The sequence below is a fragment of the Capricornis sumatraensis genome, chromosome 2 (genome assembly GCF_032405125.1).
Source record: "Capricornis sumatraensis isolate serow.1 chromosome 2, serow.2, whole genome shotgun sequence".
Taxonomy (NCBI): Eukaryota; Metazoa; Chordata; class Mammalia; order Artiodactyla; family Bovidae; genus Capricornis; species Capricornis sumatraensis.
In genome coordinates this window covers 56,772,198-56,794,933 of record NC_091070.1, presented here as the reverse complement: position 1 = coordinate 56,794,933, position 22,736 = coordinate 56,772,198, and the positions used below count along the sequence as shown (strand labels likewise).

At 40.3% G+C, this 22,736-nt stretch overlaps 1 protein-coding gene across 3 annotated transcripts in view; it reads right to left on the bottom strand.

The window, feature by feature from the left end:
- SNX1 (sorting nexin 1) overlaps positions 1 to 22,132 on the bottom strand; it is a 33,059-nt gene extending 10,927 nt beyond the window's left edge. For 2 of the 3 annotated variants that reach the window (XM_068966351.1, XM_068966353.1), the window contains exons 1-5: positions 21,903 to 22,132; positions 9,360 to 9,471; positions 5,388 to 5,515; positions 4,783 to 4,849; positions 1,323 to 1,366 (exon numbers count right to left, since the gene is read on the bottom strand). In XM_068966351.1, the coding sequence (XP_068822452.1) occupies positions 1,323 to 1,366; positions 4,783 to 4,849; positions 5,388 to 5,515; positions 9,360 to 9,471; positions 21,903 to 22,061 (510 nt within the window). In that variant the 5' untranslated portion in view covers positions 22,062 to 22,132. The remainder of the gene's footprint in view (positions 1 to 1,322; positions 1,367 to 4,782; positions 4,850 to 5,387; positions 5,516 to 9,359; positions 9,472 to 21,902) is intronic. The other variant, XM_068966352.1, reaches the window with a different exon arrangement.
- Between the last annotated feature and the right edge of the window lie 604 nt (positions 22,133 to 22,736).

Below are 22,736 nucleotides of genomic sequence, written 5' to 3'. Positions count from 1 at the left end.
TATTAAGGGTATTGCTGCCAGAATTAAAGCAGCCAAACAGGAGAAAATGCACAGTAAACACTGCCCCTAAGGGGAGGATCAGACAAAATGTCTACACTGTAGACACTTGAACCTCCAAGCTATCACAGGGTCTAGAACACAGGGGCAGGCCAACAAGTAGTAGAAAGGTAATATAAAGGAAACGTCCAGTAAAAAGAGACAAGGCCTACATTTTATTGAGAGATCATTTAATACTCACCAGACAGGCAAAATTTAAGGAGATGGGGCCTTGCCAACTGTTGGCAAGGAAGTATGTCAATGGGAACTTTTACATATTGCTGATGGAAGTATAAATTGGTACAAGGACTTAAAAACATAGTTTGTATTTCTTTTCTTCCAAATTTACACTACCTGTAACCCAGGGGAATTGCTTCTGATAATATACCCCAAAGAAACTCTTCTATGTGTAGGCCAGGAGACACGTGCAAAAATGTTCACAGCTCATAATTACAAAAACTGGAAACATGCCAAATATTCACAACAGGAAAATGGATAAATGTATTATGCTATAATCACACAATGGACTAATTAACTACAGCTACGCACATCATGGATGGATCTGAGGAACAATGGTAGTAAAGAAAGCACTATTTTTAGCATGATACCATTTTTATGAAACTCAAAAAAAATAAGCAAAACAGTGTACTGTTTAGAGATACATATGTGAAGACTTTTTATAAAGGAAATGAGAGACAATTCAGGAGAGTGGTGGCCTCTAAGGTGTGAGGCAGAGGAAAGGAGAGGGAGAAACACGCAGTGGATTCAATGGTACTCATCTTAAGACTGGTGGTAGGTTCGGGGCTTCATTTTTTATGCTTCATAACCTGCATACAACAACGTGTAAGTTTTGTATGCATTAATATTATATAAAAAAGGAAGACCAGACCCAAGGGGCAAAAGGTTAGGGAGAATGTTAAAAGCAGCTCCACATAGGAAACCTCAGAAGAACTGATGATTTTTAAACAGGTGATGCAGTTTGGGGTGATCCGCCAAACTAGCTCTAAGCCACATAGCTCTTAAGAGGGATGGCACTATATCAGATACACCACATGTCTTGATAAAACTTACAAAGTTTCACACTGAAGTGTTAGCTCTCTGGAAGAAAAGTGGAAAGGCTCAGATGAGATTACCAAGGGGATGCAGACTTGTTCCATCTTGAGTAAACTTGAAGGAAGATGTTGACAAAGAAACTAAAGAAACACCCAGAAATAATCTGAATGATGACCTTGGTATGTGCGCCCAAACCTATTAAGGTGGTCATCAGCAGGGTCACTTGGACTCACCTGTGTCGTAACTTTGTAGGCCACATAGGCATTCATACCGTCCCCTGTGGGAGAACAGAAAGCAGGAGAGGATTATTCTGTGCACTAAAGCAGGACCGATCCTGCTAACATTTAACTAGGAATCATAAGGCAGCCACAGGAGCCGTGTGTGAGAGCTCTCGCTCCAACTCCAAGCTTCAGACCCTACACTATAATCTAGTTCCTGCTGTGCCTTGAGGCCTCCATGGCACATCGCGCTCCCATGGATGCTGGCTGGGTCCCTGTTTGAGTTAGACAAGAGAGTCAGTTCCCTGTTTCAAAGCCAGGCTCTATTTATACCTTCCACAAAGCAGCACTGGACACTGACAATCCACTGGTTGTTACCATGCCAATATTTGGGCTAGTTACACACATCTGTCTAAATCCAAACAATTCTCTTCCTGTATAAAGCAGGAGGGGGAGAAGGAAGCAAATGATGTAAAAGGATACAAGTAGTTCTACCCTAAACTAGCTCCAGGCTCCCTTTGCTCTTTCAGAAATACTGTCCCAGCCCCTCCACCCACACTGAGCAAAGGGCCTGGCAGGAAGACACTTGGGCTGCCTGATGTCACACAAATCTCTCTTTCCTGAAGGAATCATTTATCTGAAAAAGCCTTTGACTGTTACATTATTTGGGAGTCAAGCAATTGTTTTTCTCTGCGGTACTGTCCTAACCTCTACCACTTAGGAACATAAAAGGCACCATCGACTCCGTGAGTAGTGAAAAGACACACATGCGACTTGAGACAGACGTAGGTCCAGTGCCGGCCTCTGGAGCGCTGGGTTGGTTTCATTCCCTTCCTCTCCGCCCTGACCCTTCCCACACCAACCAGGAAAATGCAGGTTAACAATGACTAACTGCCAAAGCCTCTGAAATGGTCCTGGGATGAGGGCAAGTTCTACCCCTGCAGGTTCACATATTACAATTTGGTCTGACCAAGATGGCTGGGAATAACTGCTTTTATAAATTACACAGAGAAGTTGGAGACTGTATAAGAAGCTGGAGACTGTACAAGAAGTTGGAGACTGTACAGAAGAGAGGGCTTATGTTCTCTACCCAGTCAAGCCCTGCCAAAAGAGTAACATATAAAACAAAATATAAGTTTTAGAAATTACTTTATATTGATTACTACTGTTAGTTCTCTTCTAAACCACTTAAACTGTATTGCCTAATACTACTAAGGATGTTTATCACTGATAAAAGGAAAAAAAAATCTAAATTTACTTTATAGAAAACGTATTCAGACTTTTATTCACAGTTTGATAGTTATGGTCAAATGTCCAAAAGGTCATTCCCATAATTTAGTGCCTGCAATTAAGGAAGACTAAGTGTAAATGCAAGTAAGACACAATAGCAAAGTGAGGTCTTCAGATACTCTGCCTGCTTACCAGCTGTTTTTACTGAGGCAGTGTTTGAGCAGACAGACATACTTGCCAATCCAGACCTCGTAAGATATGGAAATGTTCTAGAAATGCAGCAGTTTTAAATTTACATTAATTTCCTAAGTAATTTCAGGAAGCTAAAAATAATACATGCAAATTGCCAAGTCTCTAAAAAGCAATATCCTGGCAGAAGTGAGATTCTAATTAATTTAAATGTTTGTGGGAATGAGAAGTGCATGTTGAATAAACAGCCCACACAAACAGAAGGTGTTGTTATATGAAGATCGATGTGAATCTTGAAATATGAATATGAAAATGCTTTAAGCAGCTGGTTTCTTGACATTGATGTGACTAAGAATCTAGATGATGATGCAAGGGGATGAAGGTTTATCACCAAAAGTGATTTCTGTTTAAATAAATCTGATCCATGGGACATTTAAATTATTGTTATGGGCTGAACTGTGTCCCCCTAAATAAATTACATTGACGTCCTAACCCCTGGTACATCAGAGTGACCTTATTTGAAAATAGGATCTTTATAGAAGTAACTAAGGGAGAAAGAGGTCAGTATAGTGGGCCTTAATTCAGTATGATTGGTGCCACCTAAAAAAGGGAAATTTTGACACGGAGACAGACACACAGAAAGCAAAGATGATGTGAAGACACCCCGGGAGGATGCCACGTGGTAGTGAAGGCAGAGTTGGAGTGATGTAGCTACCAACCGAGGAACGCCTGAGGCTCCAAAAGCTAGGAGAGGGTTGAGCAGTTCTTTCCTGGTGCCTCAGAGGGAGCATGGCCTCATGGACATCATGACTGCAGGTTTTCTAGCCCCCAGAACGCTGAGGGAATACACTTCTGTTGTTTTAAGCCATACTGTTTGTGATACTTCATTACAGAAGTCCTAGGAAACTAACATATTCCCTCCCTCTCCTGGTACAAACATCATGACTTATAAAACGTTAAATCAGTGTTTACTTATGATTTTTTTTGTTCTACCAAGGATGTAAAGTAGCTAATAACTAGCCTAAAATCAACGTACTTATAGTAGAATATTCATAAATTAAATTAGAGAGGTAAGAGAGAATTCTAAACATGTAATTCAAAGTTTTGGTCCAGGTTCTACCAAAGGCCATAGGTTGTGACCTGACAGGAAAGCTACATTTCACTTATTGGTTCTCAGTTTACTCTGTTGTCGGATGAGGGAACTGTACAGGATGCTCAGAAACACCCTACCAGTGCACCAGTCTAGGAAAAGTAAAACTCCACAGTTAACAACAAACCATTTTGGCATAAAGTCTAATCAGATTTTTATAAACTCTTGTTCCTAGTTCAGAATAGACAAAGGGTTGGAAACCACACTTTTCCTCTTAACCACACAAATATCACCCCTACTTAATAGGAGGAAAAAGCTCTGTGCAGCCTCTTCCCACAGAGACCACACCCACAACAAGGAAAGTTGAGGCCTGTTGCTCTCTGCTCACTAAAAGGTCTCACAAACTTGTGACACAGGAAGGCTATCCTAAAAATCCATGTTCTGGCCAAAGTTATGAAAATCTAATTTCTATTTGATCAAAATTCAACCTGCATTTTTTAATCTTTACCTATGAGAGAGAGTGGAAGACTTCCTCACTTTATTAGAATATCAAGAGTATATAATAAATGATATGTAACAAGAAATCCAAATGTCCTAAGGCAAAAATAAATCCAGCATCTCCAAATTTTAAAATGTGCTTTTAGGGTGGTTACATGGAGTTTATCTCAAGAGGGAATAAAATGGTCTCCACAACTTGGGGAGAAGGCAATGTGGGGTTTTTAAAAAGGGATTTGAATAGTATTTAATTTTCTGATTTTTCTTCTTAAAGCCAAGAAAAGCCTAAATAAATAACTTAAATGCTGCTTCTGGCCTTGGAAGCATAGCAAAGAGCATCGTTTCACAGGAAAGATAATGATGAAGTCCTTCACACAGCTGGTTCAGCTCTGGAGGTAACCATTTAGAAATCAGCTAACTGTGCTTCTCACAGCCACATCTGAACATCATAGGGGTCCCAAGTACACTCACCTATCTTCTCAGGATCAGTTATACCGACAGTCAAATCAAATTGGTCTTCCTGTTCTTCTTCCTCTAGCTTTTAAAGAGAAAACAAACAATGAGAGTAATATACCCCCAAAAAAGGCTATTCATTTTACTCTGTATCACTATTACATCATCAAGATAATAATATCAGGCTATATCCTTCTACACATCAGTCTTCAGCTCTGTCCATTCCCAACAATCTCAATGAAGCAACTCCCACGATTCTAAGTTGGTGCTTGATCCAAGGTCTTCATTACATCTATTCTCTTAAAACGCTATTTTGATCATACTGAATAATTACTAGGTTTTGGAAGACTTGCCTCTTTCAGGCTAAAGAGGGAATGGGGAGAGACTATACTCTTGAATATAGGAGCTTTGGACACTAAATATCACTAGTGATCATTGAAAGCCTCTGTGCTATCCTCTGGATAACAGACACTTTGCCCAGGAAAGAATCCTTTACTGGATTCTGGCTATTCATTAACCATAAAGGTCTTCGTCAAGAGTTATAAATATTAACTCAAGCAACTGAACTTCAGACTGGCAGCACAGTCCTAAACATCCAAAAGACCAACAGCACAAATTCTCACCTCCTCATAGCTTGGCTGGGGCTTAGAAGAATTTGTGGCCTCCTGTGGAGGAAGAGAAATGAGTGTTTTGGCTGGCACCTTCTTCTGATTATTTTGTGTGCTGTCCAGGGATAGCTCCACTGTGGCATCTAAAAATAGTTGATATTTTATAATGAAGAAAGAGTCAGAAAAACTGTAAGCTAGAATAAATGGACCTAAGACAAACACAGTAACACTGGGGAAAAGCACTATTTGCCACATCTAACTGTTGTTTTACCACAGTTTATGAATTGCTCACAATTACAATTTTAGATCATCTTGCAAAGATTAAGTTATGTTTAATATACACTGTTCAAGGAGACTAAAAAGACTGTAATATCTAAAAATTTCTTTTGATCAAAATTGTTAAAAAACAAAACAAAACAAAACCACATGCTTAAGAAGTGCCTTTGTCTATCTGGGAAAACAGAACAACTCATTCCCTACGTGTTCTAGACAGGATTTTTAAAAGAGCGCTATGTACCATTTTTAGGCATTAAAATTACTTATACCAGTGATAAGAAGGCACTCTCACCTTGAAGCAATGGAGCTAGAAGTTCAAAACCTAAACAGCTCAGATTTTTTTTCTTTTTAATAAAGAAAACTATAAATATCCATTTGGGTTTGGCCTGGTCAGTACGTATCCAATTCTAGCCTTAGGGAATTCAAAGAGAGAAAATTCTTTTTCTTTTCTAGACTTTCATTTGGAGCTAAAAATGAAACCAGAGAGAGGGGTCTATAAGGCATAACCAAGTCCTAGATCAATGTCATAATCATTAAAAGTTAATCATGTCTATAAACAAGGTTGCCAAACTGTTGGAATCATATTAGGATTCTTTTACTTATCAGGAAAAAGGCAAACATACATACAAAAATTCATGCAAAATGAACATGTTAAGATGACAGGATATTTGAAGCAAGAAACCAGCTAAAGTATGTTTAAGATAGTCGTATCATGCAGGCACCACACAAATAAGTTATGCAATCCAATAAATGTGACTGAAAATGGAACAGAAAACTTAAACATTTAAAACCTTAAGCTTATTAGAGTATGCTACTGAAAGACTTTTGAAGAGCTGTGCATTAAAGAAATGTTTTTATTTCCTTATTTTTGACTGCACTGGGTCTCTGTTGCTCCACGTGGGCTTCTCTGTTGCAGAGAGTGAGGGGCTGCTCTCTAGTTACGGTGCCTGGGCTTCTTTCTCACTGCAGCGGCTTTTCTCGCTGCAGAGCAAGGGCTCCAGGTGCACAGGCTCTAGAGCACAGGCTCAGCCGCTGCAGTGCATGGACTTGGCTGCCCTGAGGCATGTGGGATCTTCCCGTGGAACAGGTGTCCCCTGCATTGCAAGGCAGATTCTCAACCATGGGACCACCAGGGAAGCCTGAGGTGCCAATTTTTAATTGAAAATCATGTGACAACACATATCAACAATGGTTTTCTCTCTCTTTTTTTGGCTGTGCAACTTCTGAGATCCTAGTTCTCTGTCCAAGAATAGCACCTGGGTCCTTGCAGTGAAAGCACAGAGTCCTAACCACTGGCGCGCCCTTTTCTCTGGACTCTAGGCAAGAGTAATAGCAAAGCCACAGGATTCCACCATAGAGATTCTGATCACCACTAATCAAGTAGAAAATAACAGAGTATTTTATTTAAACTTCCACATCTGAGAAACTACTTGAATCCTCAACTAAATGTATCACTGCAAGTATTTCTTTCCATAGATACCTTATGTTCCTTTCTTAGTAGTGAAGGCAGGCACTGGCCGCTTATGAAAACAGCTGGGAATGAAGTAAATCAGAACCCTCATTAGAAATAAATATGTCTCTAATAAAGATCTTCTACATGGTTGTGTATATAAAACCCAACCATGGGAGTAATTCAGTCAACACCAAGATTTCAGGTCTCTTTAAAGGGCAAATCATATAAATGTTAAGTTCCCAAAGATAAAAAAACCTTCTGTGCAATGTGCCATAACTAAATTATTATTTCCATCTCTTCTCCAGAAATTTTATCTAAAACATAAACATTAGCAGAATAAATAACAGGCACTTAAGTTTCAGAGAGGAAAGCAACGGAAAATTTTTGAAATCTTATATATTTTTTCTTCTAAACTCTTCTCATGTCTTAATTTTCCAATGACTTCAAATGTGAGAGTCTTCCCAAGACCTTACCCTCCGCCCTCTCATCTCTTTCTTTCCTTTGTCATTCTCTCCTTTGAGGGTCTCATTTACATGGCAGCTTTAATCACCACCTCTAGGAGACTTATTTCCATATGTCCAGTTCTTACTCCTTTCCCCAGGGACACTACTATAGTTCAAATCACCTCCTGAGCATTTCCCTTTGCATTTAAAACTTGAAAAATCTAAACCCCAAACTCACTCTCCCCACTCTCCAACTCAAAGATACTTTCTTCTGCAAAATGTAGTTCTCAAAATGGTACCATCTTCTTCCCAATCCTTGGGCTTGAAATTTTTGACTTTGTCTTTAATCTTCATTTTTGTACACTTGTTACATCTAATCACCAATACCAGATTTTGTTGATTTCACTTCTTGAAAAGTTTTCATCTTTCCTTTCCTATTTCTATTACCTTTACCATTTCATCCTTGAACTAATTTGTAAGATGCCTTCTGACATCTCTGGGCTTCCCTTGTGGCTCAGCTGGTAAAGAATCCACCTGCAATGCAGGAGACCTGGGTTCGATCCCTGGGTTGGGATGATCCCCTGGAAAATGGAAAGGCTAACCCACTCCAGTATTCTGGCCTGGAGAATTCCATGGACTATATATATAGTCCATGGGGTCACAAAAAGTTAGACATGGAGCCACTTTCACTTTCTGACATCTCCAGTCTTTGTCCATCACAATCCGTTTTATATAATAATTCTACCAGGTCAGTCTTTCATCACTCGCCCATTTCACTTTCCTTACTCAAAACTCAATTAAACCAATGGCTCTAAACTAACACTAGGATGAAAATTCAAATTCAAATTATCATTGTTGTCTAAAATCCTCTTAAACATTTCCAGACTTATCTTCCACGGTATCTCTAAGAAGCCCCTGCTTTTGGCCCGCTGAGTTTACTGTCCCTTAAACACACCATATTATCGATTTTCCCTGCCCAAACATCTGCACGCTTTCTTTTTTTCTAACATAAACCCTGCTTCTTTCAAAAAGTCTTACAAGATCATTGTAGACCAGCGCTTATTACTGAGGGCACTACCGACATTCTGGGCTGGTTAATTCTTTAGCTGAACAGCTGTCTGTGTACTATAGGGTGTTTAGAAGCATCCACAGCCTCTACCCAGCAGAAACCAGCAGCACTCCCAGGTGTGACAAACGAAGACGTCTCCAACCCTTGCCAAATATCTTTGAATGTCTTTGAGTGGGGTAGGTTGGTGGGGGATGCCCATACCTTGTTGAGAACAGGGCAGTCCCTCTCAACAAAAAGTTATTGGGCCCAAAATGCTAAGAGTATCAAGACTGAGAAACTCAGTCCTAGTGTTTTTCAAACTGCAGCTTGTTGTTCACTGGGGAACCGTGATAGCTATTTAGTGGGTTGCAAACAGTATTTTTAAAAAAGAGAAACAATAGAAAATTTCAGATTGTATGGAAAATAGTAAGGGCAAGTCATGCGTGAAAACTTTTGATTTCATTTTATATGTATATAAATATTTTGAATTATGACAGAAAGTGTATTTCTTACTATGCGTCTTTGTCATAAAAGCCTGAGACCACTGCATTCATCTCCTCTCAGACTCCTCTAAGTCCGCATCACTTAATTAAGTAACTGTATATTTGTTTTACTCACTAAACCTATAAGTATCTTGATGACAGGTACTGCCTTTGGAATCCTCCACAATAATATCTTACAAAGAGTCCTTCTCATATATACACAACTTTTTACTTTAATTCGGCAAGTTAGAAGATTCCCAGCTTAAGTTTTGAGTCTATACTTGCCTGCAAAGAGATCCTGTGGCTCTTGATCTTGTTCCTCATGAATCCCATTTTCTTTGGAGCCACTGTTGATGGGAAGAAGGGAAGCAATTCTCTTTGGAGACTGGGGCTTACTCTGAAAACAAAGAAATACTTTGAATAAAATAGTACCATTAAAAACAAGCCTAGAGGACTTCCCTGGTGGCCTACTGGTTGAGACTTCGTGATTCTACTGCAGGGGATGTGGGTTCGATCCCTGACCAGTGAACTAAAATCCTACAAGCTGTTCACCATAGGCAAAAAAAACCCCAAAACAAACAAACCTAGAAAGTGACTTTTGATGTATCCCTCAGTTGCTCCGCCAGGTTTTTAGGGGAAGACAGGATCACTAGTCAGCTAGTTCAATAAGCAGCAGATGGTTACTAGTGATGTAACTGGCCTGAGTGATCACAGCTAAAATAAACTCATACATTTTAGTGTTAATTTCTAACACTACAACCCTGCTTAACTGCCCTACCCCAAGGTACATGATGCCAATGTGGGTATGTGTATACACAGATAATTTTCAAAAGAACCTCAGTTGATGACTTTTACTCTTTCAAATGCTGATGGGGCACAATCTAGTGTCCAGGATATCACACTAAGGTCCAGAATTCAAGCTCTGATCCTGACTTACTTTGCGGCCTTAGCTGAACCATTCACTGACGTCCAATTGTGTGGACATTACCAACCCTCCTCACAGGCATATGAAGGTGTAACATTTTACGTCTAATGTTATTTGTAAATATAACTCATCTTTTCATCCTTAACTTATAAAGAAACAATTTTCAACCACTCATGTTAGGCTAGCAGAAGAAAAACCAGCCACACTTAGCCAATGGGCACATGGTGAAAATACAGTCAGTCCATGGCTTTTATCAAAAGCTCAGTGATCAGCTACAAACAAGGGTGGGGTGAGGCCCCAGACCGGTACCAGAGTGAACAAAGCTGGATTGTGTAGAAAATGAACAAAAAGCTGGGAATCTGGCTTCAAAAGCCATGGTGTCATACTAGAAAGTTTTGAAGTCAGACCCCAAGGCCAAATCAGTTAAAAGACCTGACTTAAGGGATCTTTTATGAAATACTTCCTTAACAAATCTGAGGGCATTTGTTCCTTGGAAACAGGCCCTTTCTGACCAGATGAAGTGAAATGACAGATTTATTGGGTGCTCTGAATTTGCCATGCCAACAGCTCTATCCCAGTATTAGTGCCACCCTCAGGGAAAGAAACTGCAACCAATACATAGATCGATACTAGCAAACAACATTTCTACTCAAATTGTTCACGGTAATAAAATTTAATGAGCTTTTAGTTGTATATGCTTAAATGTTACCAATTCTGTTAGAGACACTGATTCTCTCTTCTAGCTGCTTCCACAATCTTAAAGACAACCAAAAAAAATCACTGCAAAGACACAGACATCTACCAAAACCAAACCCCACACTTTCCTTCTGCCTCTTATGTTGCCAACTGCTTTCTTACATACACACTTCTGTCCTATACATGCTCTGGTAGAGTAAAGGGAATCTCATGAAAACCCATCTGACTTCTTTTAATTCAGTTCCACTAATACCAGTTGCCTCAAGATGGAGATCTAGGAGAGGCGAAACCTCAGGATACATTAAGAATATACGTATGTCAATGTAATTTACTAATAGCTCACCAGAGAGACTAAAGCAAGAGGAAAAGCACTGGTTAGACTTTACCCCTTTTAAACAACACCTAGAAGAACCCATTCTTGTGACATGGAGATGAATAAAATCAGCCTTGCATTTCTGATTTACCATCTAAACTTGGAAGTTTAAGGATTAGGAACATTTCTGGAGTAATGGTAGAACAGCTGTCTGGGAGAAAATATTTGCAAATGATTAAACCAACAAGGGCATAATTTCTAAAATATATAAATAGCTCATACAACTCAATAACAACAACAAAAAACAAGCAACCCGGGACTTTCCTGGTGGTCCAGTGGTTAAGAGTCCGCCTTCCAGTGCAGGGGATGTGGGTTCGATCCCTGGCTGGGGACCCAAGATCCCACATGCAGCAGGGCAACAAGTCAGCATGCCACAACTAGAGAGAAGCCTGATCACTGCAGCTAAGACTTGATGCAGCCAAAAATTTTTTTTAAAAAAAAATTTTTTTAAAGAAACTCAATCAAAGAGTGGGCAGAAGATCTAAAAGGACATACAGATTGCCAACAAGCACGTGAAAAGGTGCTCTACGTCACTAATTTTTAGAAAAATGTGAATCAAAACTATGAGGTATTGCCTCACACTGTTCACAGGGCCATCATGAAAGAGTCTACAAAGAACAAATCTGGAGTGGTGTAGAGAAAATGGAACCCTCCTACAACGTTGGAGGGAATGTAAATTGATGCAGCAACTATGGAGAACAGTACAGAGATTCCTAGAAAAACTAAAATTAGAGTTGCCATACGATCCAGCAATCCCACTCCTGGGCATAAACCCAAAGAAAACTCTAATTTGAAAATACACCCTCCCCTCAATGTTCATAGCAGCACTATATACAATAGCCAAGACATGGAAGCAACCTAGATGTCCATCAACAAGTAAATGGGTAGACAAGATGAGATAAATATATACAAAGAATACTTGACCATATTGGATGGACTTACAGATCTTCATACTAAGTGAAGTAAGATAGACAAAGACAAACATAGTATCACTTATATGTGGAATCTAAAAATATGATACAAATGAACTTATTTACAAAACAGAACAGATTCACAGACTCATTTTGTGGGGCAGAGGTACACTGATTACAGAGTGGCAAAATCAATACTAAAAATAAGGCTTGCTTTATAATCCATAAAATCTCTTAATAGTCAATAAGTCACAAAACTCTGAAGGGGGTTAAATTTCTAGGCAAGAGATAAGACTATTTTCTGTGATGAACATAGTTTGCTTATGATGTAGTTAACAAAGCCAAAGAATGGATGTGCCTACTTACCCTGCCCACTCCCCTCTTTTTCTTAATAAAGGAAGCATTCTTTCTTTTAGTGACAGAATCCTAGTCTAGAATATTCAATGGTTGCTGACTCTCTGGCTGTTAACTCCGGCAGGTGGTTCTACTGATAAGTCTGTTTAAAAAAGTTCAAGTGCTTCTGTTTATAATTACAAGACAGCCTAATCCTAATTCTCAGAGAGGCCCTAGAAAGATCTGCCAGCAAGAGAGCACTTCTGTTAAGAGCAAACAGGTATTCCTTGCCAATTACCAGCTTCAAACCATGAGGCTCAGGCTACTAATACAATTTCTTAGTTCAGGGAAGGACAGATGTGGGTTCCTGTCCCTCAGAGCTGACACAGTCATTCATTCCTGCCAAGTACTGCTGTGATTCCAGGTCTCCTCTGTACAGGTTCAGTTCAGTTCAGTCGCTCAGTCGTGTCCGACTCTTTGTAACCCCATGAATCGCAGCATGCCAGGCCTCCCTGTCCATCACCATCTCCCGGAGTTCACTCAGACTCACGTCCACCGAGTCAGTGATGCCATCCAGCCATCTCATCCTCTGTCGTCCCCTGCTCCTCCTGCCCCCAATCCCTCCCAGCATCAGAGTCTTTTCCAAAGAGGCAACTCTTTGCATCAGGTGGCCAAAGTATTGGAGTTTCAGCTTTAGCATCATTCCTTCCAAAGAACACCCAGGACTGATCTCCTTTAGGATGGACTGGTTGGATCTCCTTGCAGTCCAAGGGACTCTCAAGAGTCTTCTCCAACACCACAGTTCAAAAGCATCAATTCTTCGGCGCTCAGCTTTCTTCACAGTCCAACTTTCACATCCATACATGACTACTGGAAAAACCATAGCCTTGACTAGACGGACCTTTGTTGGCAAAGTAATGTCTCTATTCTTCAATATGTTAACTAGTTGTAATTCTTCCTCATGTTGCTCAACTGCTCTTTGCTCCAGGAAGAACTGCTGCTTTACATTCCAGGGACTGCAGAAGGGTCATATAGTTGAAATTCTCAATAGCATTTAGTGGATGAATCCACATAATAAAACTCTGGTAACAGCACTTCTGGAGAACAAGGGTATATATTCACTTTCCAATGGAAAAATTAGGATAATTTAGTTAAGGCAAGATGGAGCTACAGAATGGTGTGACAAGGACAACTAGGAATAAGTCAACCTCAGAAACTACGGCAGCCATTAAGTCTTTAAAAATTACCCTGGAATCATGGATACTGTTCCTTTTGCCACATTTACTTCTGGGGAGAAATGAGCTAAGTGGAGGTAGTATATTAGTTTTCTATCATGGCTGTGACAAGTTACTGCAAACTGAACAGATTAAACAATGCAAATTTATCCTAGTTCTGCGGAAGTCAATACAGGTCTCACTGGGCTAAAATCAAGGTAGCAGGGCTGCATTCCTTTCTGGAGGTTCGAGGGGACAGTCTGTCTTCTTGCTCTTTCCAGCTTCTAGAAGCTGCCTATATTCCTGGGTTGATGGCTGCTTCCTCCATTTTCAAAGGCAAAAATGCTACAGCTCTCTGTGCCTTTTGCCTGAAGGCAGTCGCTCTCTGTCTCTGCCATTTTTAAAGAATCCTTATTGTTGCACTGGGTTTACTCAGATAATCTGGGATAATTTCCCTTAATGTCAGCCAGGGCTTCCCCGGTGTTAATGTCAGCCAGGGCTTCCCCGGTGGCGCATCAGAAAGAATTCACCTGCAGTGCAGGAGAGATCGCTGGGCTGGGAAGATCCCCTGGAGAGCATGGCAATCCACTCCAGTATTCTTGCCTGGAGAACCCCACGGACACAGGAACCTGGCAAGCTATAGTCCACAGAGTCCCAAAGAGTCAGACATGTCTGAAGTGACCAAGCACAAGATCAGCTTATTAGCAACCTTAATTACTTGGTAATATAAAACATTCACAGGTTCTGAGACTAGGAGTAGACATGTTGGGGAGGAGGCAGTTATGATTCCTACCACAAGTAGCGACTCCTTTCCACACCACATTTCAAAAATGGCACAGATACACTAAAAGTGCCTGTGCTTAGGAGAATGGACATTTAGTGTCCACTGGATTTGATGCATCTTATTCTACAAACTGGGTGAATATCCAACTAACCCAAATGATTTCAAAGTATTACCCCATCTCATAATTTAAGGAATTAAAGTAGGGAATCTTATCTGGGGTCCCTGAGTCACAGAATTCAGGAGTGGGTCTATGAATTAAAATGAGAATAAAATTACAATTTATTTTTCATTAACCTCTAACTGAAATTCAGCATTTTCTTCAATTATAAAGATAGGCAACAAATTATGAGTAGCAGCAGTACCTGAGCATAACTAACAGAAATTAGATATTTTTATATGATCTTATAAACCTCAAAATTTCATTTAAAAATCAGTTATTAGACCTATCCTTAGATATTAATTAAAGCACTTTTAAAAAAGCATATGTCACTAATATAAAATTGTTTTAATGTTTTGATAATTAGATTTCAGTATAATTGGTTTCCTGTGTAATATTATGTATTTTATATGTTTAAAAACATTATTTTGAGATGGATCCATAGGCTTCCTTGACTGCTGATGAGTCCATGACATACAAAAGATAAAGAACCTCTGAGTTAGTTCCTCTAAGACTAATGAAAATGTAAAAGGGGAGCAAGAAGGGTAACTAAGTCTGAGGCTGGTTACTGAGCTAGTTAAGGAAAACCATGAGCAAGCGCAGTGGAGACCTCAAAGTGAAAGGTTACCCATGAGATAACAAAATATAGCTACAGATATTCTACTGAATCTTCTGGTATAACTTCCATACCAAATTTTTGGGATCTCAAACTAATATAACTTAGAAGAGCCCAAAATTGCAGAAGGATCAGAGTACTAATGGTACATTAGCTTCTAAACTGAGAAAGCAAAACGAATCCAGTTCAAATCTGCTCTGAAAGCAAAATGAAGCCCCAGCTGTCCATTTGACTAAGCAAAAAAATAAGCCAGAAAAAGTTGAGCAACAGGCTTTTCCCGGAAATGAGATACTTACGGCTACTTGCTCTAGTAACTATAAACAAATCATGATTTACTTATGCCAGCAATTACTAAAGAGGGCTGAGAAGCTTTGATGGCCAAAGGAGAGAAATTAGAGTGCTCTTTTTCCTCTCTCCCCTGCCAACCAACCAAACAGCAAGAGGCCAAGACAAGACACTAGAACTACCTTGATATCTGAATAAGCAAAGGGGCAGCAACTCCCTACAGAAACTAGAAGTCAGACTGCAACCTTGTTGCTTCTTGCATAAGCCCTAAACTCCAATTTTAAATAAATTTTAAGTTGGTTTCTTACTCAGTTCGGTGGCTCAGTCCTGTCCAACTCTTTGCAACCCCATGAACTGCAGCACGCCTGGGTTCCCTGTCCATCACCAACTCCCAGAGCTTGCTCAGACTCCTGTTCATCAAGTCAGCGACATCATCTAACCATTTCATCCTCTGCCATCCTGGGTTCTTATTAGTCATTTTCAAAAGTCTTCTCTCATGCTCTTTCCTCCAAAAGTACTTTATAACTACTTTTGTTAGCTTCTCCTCCATAATCTTGAAAGCTAACTGCTAGTACTAGTCTATGATTGAAACCAATGAGTCTATGTACTTCAGAAACTTACTAGAAGTTTACAATTTGAGCTGAGCATTAAAATGAATCTTTAGCCATAACACCAGTTACTGATTTTCCAAGAGGGGCATCTGTATCAGACCTGTGTGGAAAATGTGTAATTTCGACTTCTGATCTTTTGATCAGATCTGACCACCTGATGTGATGTCAGTTCCAAAAATAAAGTGTTTGAGACAACATGTTTATAGAAAATACCACACACTAGATGGACACTTACCCATGGCTGCTTACTAATATTAGTCATAAATGACTATACCATTAGCTAAAGCAACAAAGCAACAAATCTGTTTTAAAACATACTGTTGTATAGATTAATTTTCAGAAGTCTGATTAGGAACAGAGAAGAGATAGCATCAAGAAACTTACTCAAGACATGTTACACCTTTGGGAATAGCCATCATATATTTTGCAAACAAAGAATTAAAATATTGCCAGCCAAACTATCGATTTCCTTAGGGCTTTTAATGAATCTACCAAAGTACATCCAGATCTAAAAAAGTTATCCTATAAGTACTCTAAAGGAAATAATCTGGTTTTAAAAAAGAGCCAAGATTGTAAAATGGTGCAACTGCGATGGAAAACAGTATGGAGGTTCCTCAAAAGCTTAAAAATAGAACTACTTTATGATCCAACAAACCCACTTCTGAGTACACATATCTGAAAGAACCAAAAGCAGGGTCTCAAAGAGATATCTGCACACCCACAGCAGCACTACTCACAAGAGCCAAAAGGTAGAAGTAACCCACATGTCCACCGGGGGATGTTTGGATAAACAAAAATGTGTTAAACACATTTGATGGAATATTATTCAGCCTTAAAAAAAGGAAGGAAATTACGATACATGTTACAACATGGATGAATCCTGAGGATACTGTGCTAAGTGAAATAATCCAGTAATAAAAAGACAAATACTGTATGATTCTACTTATATGAGGTTATCTAAATCAGTCTAATTCATAGAAACAGAAAGGAGAATGGGGTTACCAGGGGCTGAGGGGAGAGGGGTGAAGGGTGTTGTTACTTAACAGGTACAGAATTTCAGAACTACAGGAGATCTGTTTCACACAGATGTGAGTACACTTAACACTGCTAAAGTATACAATTTAAAATGGTCACAATGATAAATTTTTGTTGTGTTTTATACCATGATTCCCCCAGGGATACACGTATATTGATCATACAGGTAGGACTGGATTCTAAAAACACCATGTCCTATTTTGTCTAAATGTTAATATATAACTTTGGTTTATATAATTCTCTGCAGCCCATAAAACATTGTCAATCAGAAGCTAGCTGTTATCCTTGACTTCTGACTACCAATAAAAGCCAAGTGATACTGTTCTTTAGTCTTAAACACCAGTGGGAATATGTAAATAAGTCTTAATTAGCCAAAAGCAATCTTTTTTAAGATATGACTTTTCAAATCTCTTGCTATTCTGTCTTTATCCTATTTCTTTTCTTTTTTTTGGCCGTTTCTCTAATTATGAGGGTTTCAATTTAAGAGTAAGAGTGGTGAGGAAAATCTAACTGGTGTAATAAATCATCAAACAAAGAAGTCACCAAATTTGCCAACATTTGAACGGAGGATATCATTAATCTGTTTTCCTCCATTTTCTCAGTATGAGCAAGGCTGTTCATAGTTCTCTTATTTGGAGGGCAAGTCTAATGGTGATCTTGACATATTGCTAAAAAGAGATGGGCATATCAGAACTTCTGGAAGGGCAGATAAAGAACTTATTTCAATTTTATCATTCAGGTTTCAGTTCAGCCACTCAGTCACGTCCGACTCTTTGCAACCCCATGAATCGTAGCACACCAGGCCTCCCTGTCCATCACCAACTCCCGGAGTTCACTCAAACTCATGTCCATCGAGTTGGTGCTGCCATCCAGCCATCTCATCCTCTGTCATCCCCTTCTCCTCCTGCCCCCAATCCCTCCCAGCATCAGAGTCTTTTCCAATGAGTCAACTCTTCGCATCAGGTGGCCAAAGTATTGGAGTTTCAGCTTTAGCATCAGTTCTTTCATTGAACACCCAGGACTGATCTCTTTTAGAATGGACTGGTTGGATCTCCTTGCAGTCCAAGGGACTCTCAACACCACAGTTCAAAAGCATCAATTCTTCGGCGCTCAGCTTTCTTCACAGTCCAACTCTCACATCCATACATGACCACTGGAAAAACCATAGCCTTGACTAGATGGACCTTTGTTGGCAAAACAATGTCTCTGCTTTTGAATATGCTATCTAGGTTGGTCATAACTTTCCTTCCAAGAAGTAAGCGTCTTTTAATTTCATGGCTGCAATCACCATCTGCAGTGATTTTGGAGCCCCAAAAAATAAAGTCTGACACTGTTTCCACTGTTTCCCCATCTATTTCCCATGAAGTGATGGGACCAGATGCCGTATGCAAATAAGACCAGTGAGGTCAAATGAGATGTAAAAATATGTATGCCATTTAGTGTTTCTATATAATAATTTTAAGAGTTAGGAGACCCAAAGAGTGGCTCCAATTTAGTCTCTCCTTTTACTAAAGGAAAAATTAACCCTTTTCTAGAACTAAGAAAGTTTTAACTAAATCAATACATATCTAGATTCAGGTCCAAAGACTCAGGTAACATATTTAGAATTTTAGACCATTTTATTCCTAAGACCACAAAGTAAGAGGCATAAAGAAGGTAAGGCCTTAGGTATTCTTAAGAATCAGACCTTCCCCAAGCTGGTTTTCAGGTTTAAGACAATGATTTCAGATTTGTTTTAATAATTCTTTTAACTCCAGTCTATGGGCTTCCCAGATGGCTCAGTGGGTAAAGAATCCTTCTGCAATGCAGGAGACACAGGAGACTCGAGTTCCATCCCTTAGTTGGGACTATCCCCTGGAGGAAGAAACAGATACCCACTCCAGTATTCGCCAAAAAATCCCACGGACAGAGGGGCCTGGCGGGCTACAGTCTGAAGGGTCCCAAAGATGACTGAGCGACTAAGCTTGCACACCTCCCATTCAAATAAATGGTTTGTATATCCTAAAATGCATATCATGGGCAGCTCCTTCAGTTATAAATCAAACCATATTTTTATTACTGAATTAACAAAGCCTCTTGGGCTCTAAAAGAGAGCAGATGGGATGATTAACAGCAGCAGCTGTTACATCAATGTCCAGGAAATCACATGCACACCATAAATGAGTTTTAAAATTTACATGCCTCAGCTTCTCAGTTCTTCAGTGCTCCTTTCTTTGCCTCCAACATGCAATAAAACACAGTATAAAGATAAACTTAAATCAGTAAGATGCCACTGAAGTCATTATATGCCTACTTTGACGGCTTTTAATCAAATCAGTCTTATTACTAGTTTGATACTAATCATTTTTAGGATTAACTTTTCTAATCCATTATTAGCTTTTGTGAGTTTTTTAATTCAAGTAATTCCAGTTTACAAAATGCTCAACTGTTCTATGTGTTTTACAGGTATTCTAATTTAATCCTCATAATAATGGTGGAGGTAAATACTCTGACTATTCACATTTTACACATGAGAAAACTGTACAGAGTAAATAAGTATCCTGTGCAAGTTTAAGCCAGCAAGTAACAGAGTCTGGACTTAAATCAGCCTTCAGGCCCACTTTATTAGTTTATTTTTCAATGATTTTAAGATACAGAAGCACTGCAATCCATCTTCTCACACTGGCTCACAAGTAAAGCCTTTATTATAATATAATCTGTATTAATGACTATTTAACACCCTAACTGGTGAGGAATCTTGGGGTCTTGGATTCCTGAAGATTAACTTCAGGACAGGCTGCTAAAATAAATTATTTATAGGTAGCATTTTAGGTACCTCAGCAACTCAATTTTCCTGGATCAAAATCTAAATAAAAAATAATTTGACTTTCTGTGGTAGAACAAGTTCACTCTGACCCCCTCCTCCTTCCCTTAGATGAAAATTATGCAAAGTATTTTCACTGTGTTAGGAGACAGAAATATCAATAACTCTGGGAAGTAACCTGGTGAGATCAATCAAATAACAATCTCTTGAACTTAGAGAACTTCAGAAAAATAACACTACATCCTTCCAGGGTCTTTTTTGAAAAATAATGTCATTTGCCTATGTGACCAATCACTTTCAAGGCCAGAGTATCAATTTTTAGATGTTCAGTTTATCTACCAGCCCAGCAGTTATCAACAGTGGCTGATATGAGAGAATTCTTCATGGTTTATGACAGAATTACTAAAGGAATAGACTAAAGATTTGTTTTAAATGGGATAGAAAACAACTAAATTAGCAGCAAAGGTTATTTCTTGGAATAACAGAGATTTCATTAGATAGTTTGAATTGTTATATTAGCATCAGCAAATACTTTTTAGATGGGATTATGAACTTAATTCCTAAATCAGTGCATGTAAGTAAGTAAGTGAAGTCGCTCAGTCGTGTCCGACTCTTTGCGACCCCGTGGACTGTAGCCTACCAGGCTCCTCCATCCATGGGATTCTCCAGGAAAGAATACTGGAGTGGGGTGCCATTTCCTTCTCCAGGGGGTCTTTCCGACCCAGGGATCAAACCCAGGTCTCCCACATTGGAGGCAGACGTTTTAACCTCTGAGCCGGGAGGGAAGCCTCTTAATTATCCCAGAAGGTCCTGCGATGAAACAAACTTTTTCTAACATGAGACAAGCCTCAAATTTCTCAGATGCATGCCTATAAAGAATTTAAAGCTGTTTACTCCTTCACATACTGTGTAGCTACTATGAATATAAGAAATATCCAAGATAAAAAAAACACGTAAATTCACTCCTAGCACTGAAGAAGTTTTCAACCTGGATGGAACTAACTGTACCAAACAATATGAGTCAGTATTCTTCATAAAACAGACCCAAACATCTCCACTGGTTCCAGAACTGATTACTGTACTGATTTCTGCATTCCACATATAAAGATTAGTTTTTCCAAATACCTAACACCCAGATACTACTATGAAAAACACCATTTCTTCCTTGCATTTACAGATTTGCTCCCAGTGAGGTACTTAAACACACATCCCTTTACAAGAGACAGAGCTTTCTCTCTCGATGAAGTGATTTACGTGGCAGGACCTTTTTTTCAACCAACATCTGGCAGAATTATCCTGGAGATCAAAGGAGTCAACCTAATTCTCATAGATAAATATCCAGAAAGGACCTTTAGTAATAACTGGTAACTACTGAGTCAAGGACTGAGCGCAAACACACACAATGAGCTAAAGGGGACTTCCCTGATGCCTCAGGGGTAAAAGAATCCACCTGACAATGCAGGAGAAGAGGGTTTGATCCCTGGGTCAGGAAGATCCCCTGGAGAAAGAAATAGTAACTCACTCCAATATTCTTGCCTGGGAAATCCCATGGACAGAGAAGCCTGGCTGGATACAGTTCATAGGGTCTCAAAGAGTCAGACACGACTTGGCGACTAAAGAACAACAAACTGAGCTAAGGAAAGGATTTGTGGACAGGTCACTATCCTGGGCAACTCCAGATAACACCATTCATCCATCCTTGGTACAGTTAGGCAAGGGAAAGAAAAGTCAGCACCCCATTCCCTTATTTTGATCTATTAAATCAGCTGAGCAGGAAACCACCAGCAAAACAGCCCCGTGGGTCCGTGGAGTCACCACACGGCAGGGCCAAATGCCTGCCTTGGCAGCTCTTAGCTGTCCGGGATCTCTGCTGAGAAGCCACCACACCCCTCACTTCTCACTGTCCGCCCAGGAGTGAGGAAGCCAAGGTCCTCCGTCTCCGTGTTCATCTAGAACCCAAGCCACGACTACTGTCACCAACGCAAGGTCTTGCCAGGCCCGCTCTGCCCAGCCTCCCCGACCCTCGCTTAGCCTCTCTTTCCTCTCGGGGCGCTCCCCCACCTGCCCCGAAGGGTGAGAACTCACGACAGCCGCGGCGCCGGTGAAAATATCCTCCCCCTCGGTGTCGCTGTCCCCGGCTTCGGGTTCTGAGCCCCCGACCGCCCCCTTGGACTCTGGCTCCAGGCCGGGGAAGGGCGGAGGGAGTCTCTCCGAAGCGCTACAGCCACCACCACCCGACGCCATCTTCCTCCACCCGCGGCGGAAGCCGCAACAACAACTTTATAGAGAGATAGGACCGCGAGCACAGCGTTCCAGCGGAGCTAAGGGGGACGGCAGCCACTAGCCCCGAGGGACGCGCTGGGAGGAGGGGGGCGCGGGGGCGAGGCCTTCAGACTGGGGGCGGGGCGGGGCTGGCCGGCGGCTCCTGCCCAGCCAATCCGAGCCCTAGATGATTCTAACCAGGAAAAAAGGACTTAAGTAGGCTGGAATCAAGATTGCCCGGAGAAATATCGATAACCTCAGATATGCAGTTGACACCACCCTTTTGGCAGAAAACGCAGAGGAACTAGAGCTTCTTGATGAAAGTGAAAGAGGAGAGTGAAAAAGCTGGATTAAAATTCCGCATTCAAAAAACTAAGATCATAGCATCCAGGTCCCATCACTTCATGGCAAAGAGATGGGAAAACAATGGAAACAGTCAAAGACTATTTTCTTGGGCTCCAAAAATCACTGTAGATGGTGACCGCAGCCGTGAAACTAAAAGACGCTTCCTCCTTGGAAGAAAAGCTATGACCAACCTAGACAGCATGACCAACCTAGATAGCATATTCAAAAGCAGAGACATTGTTTTGCCAACAAAGGTCCGTCTAGTCAAGGCTATGGTTTTTCCAGTGGTCATGTATGGATGTGAGAGTTGGA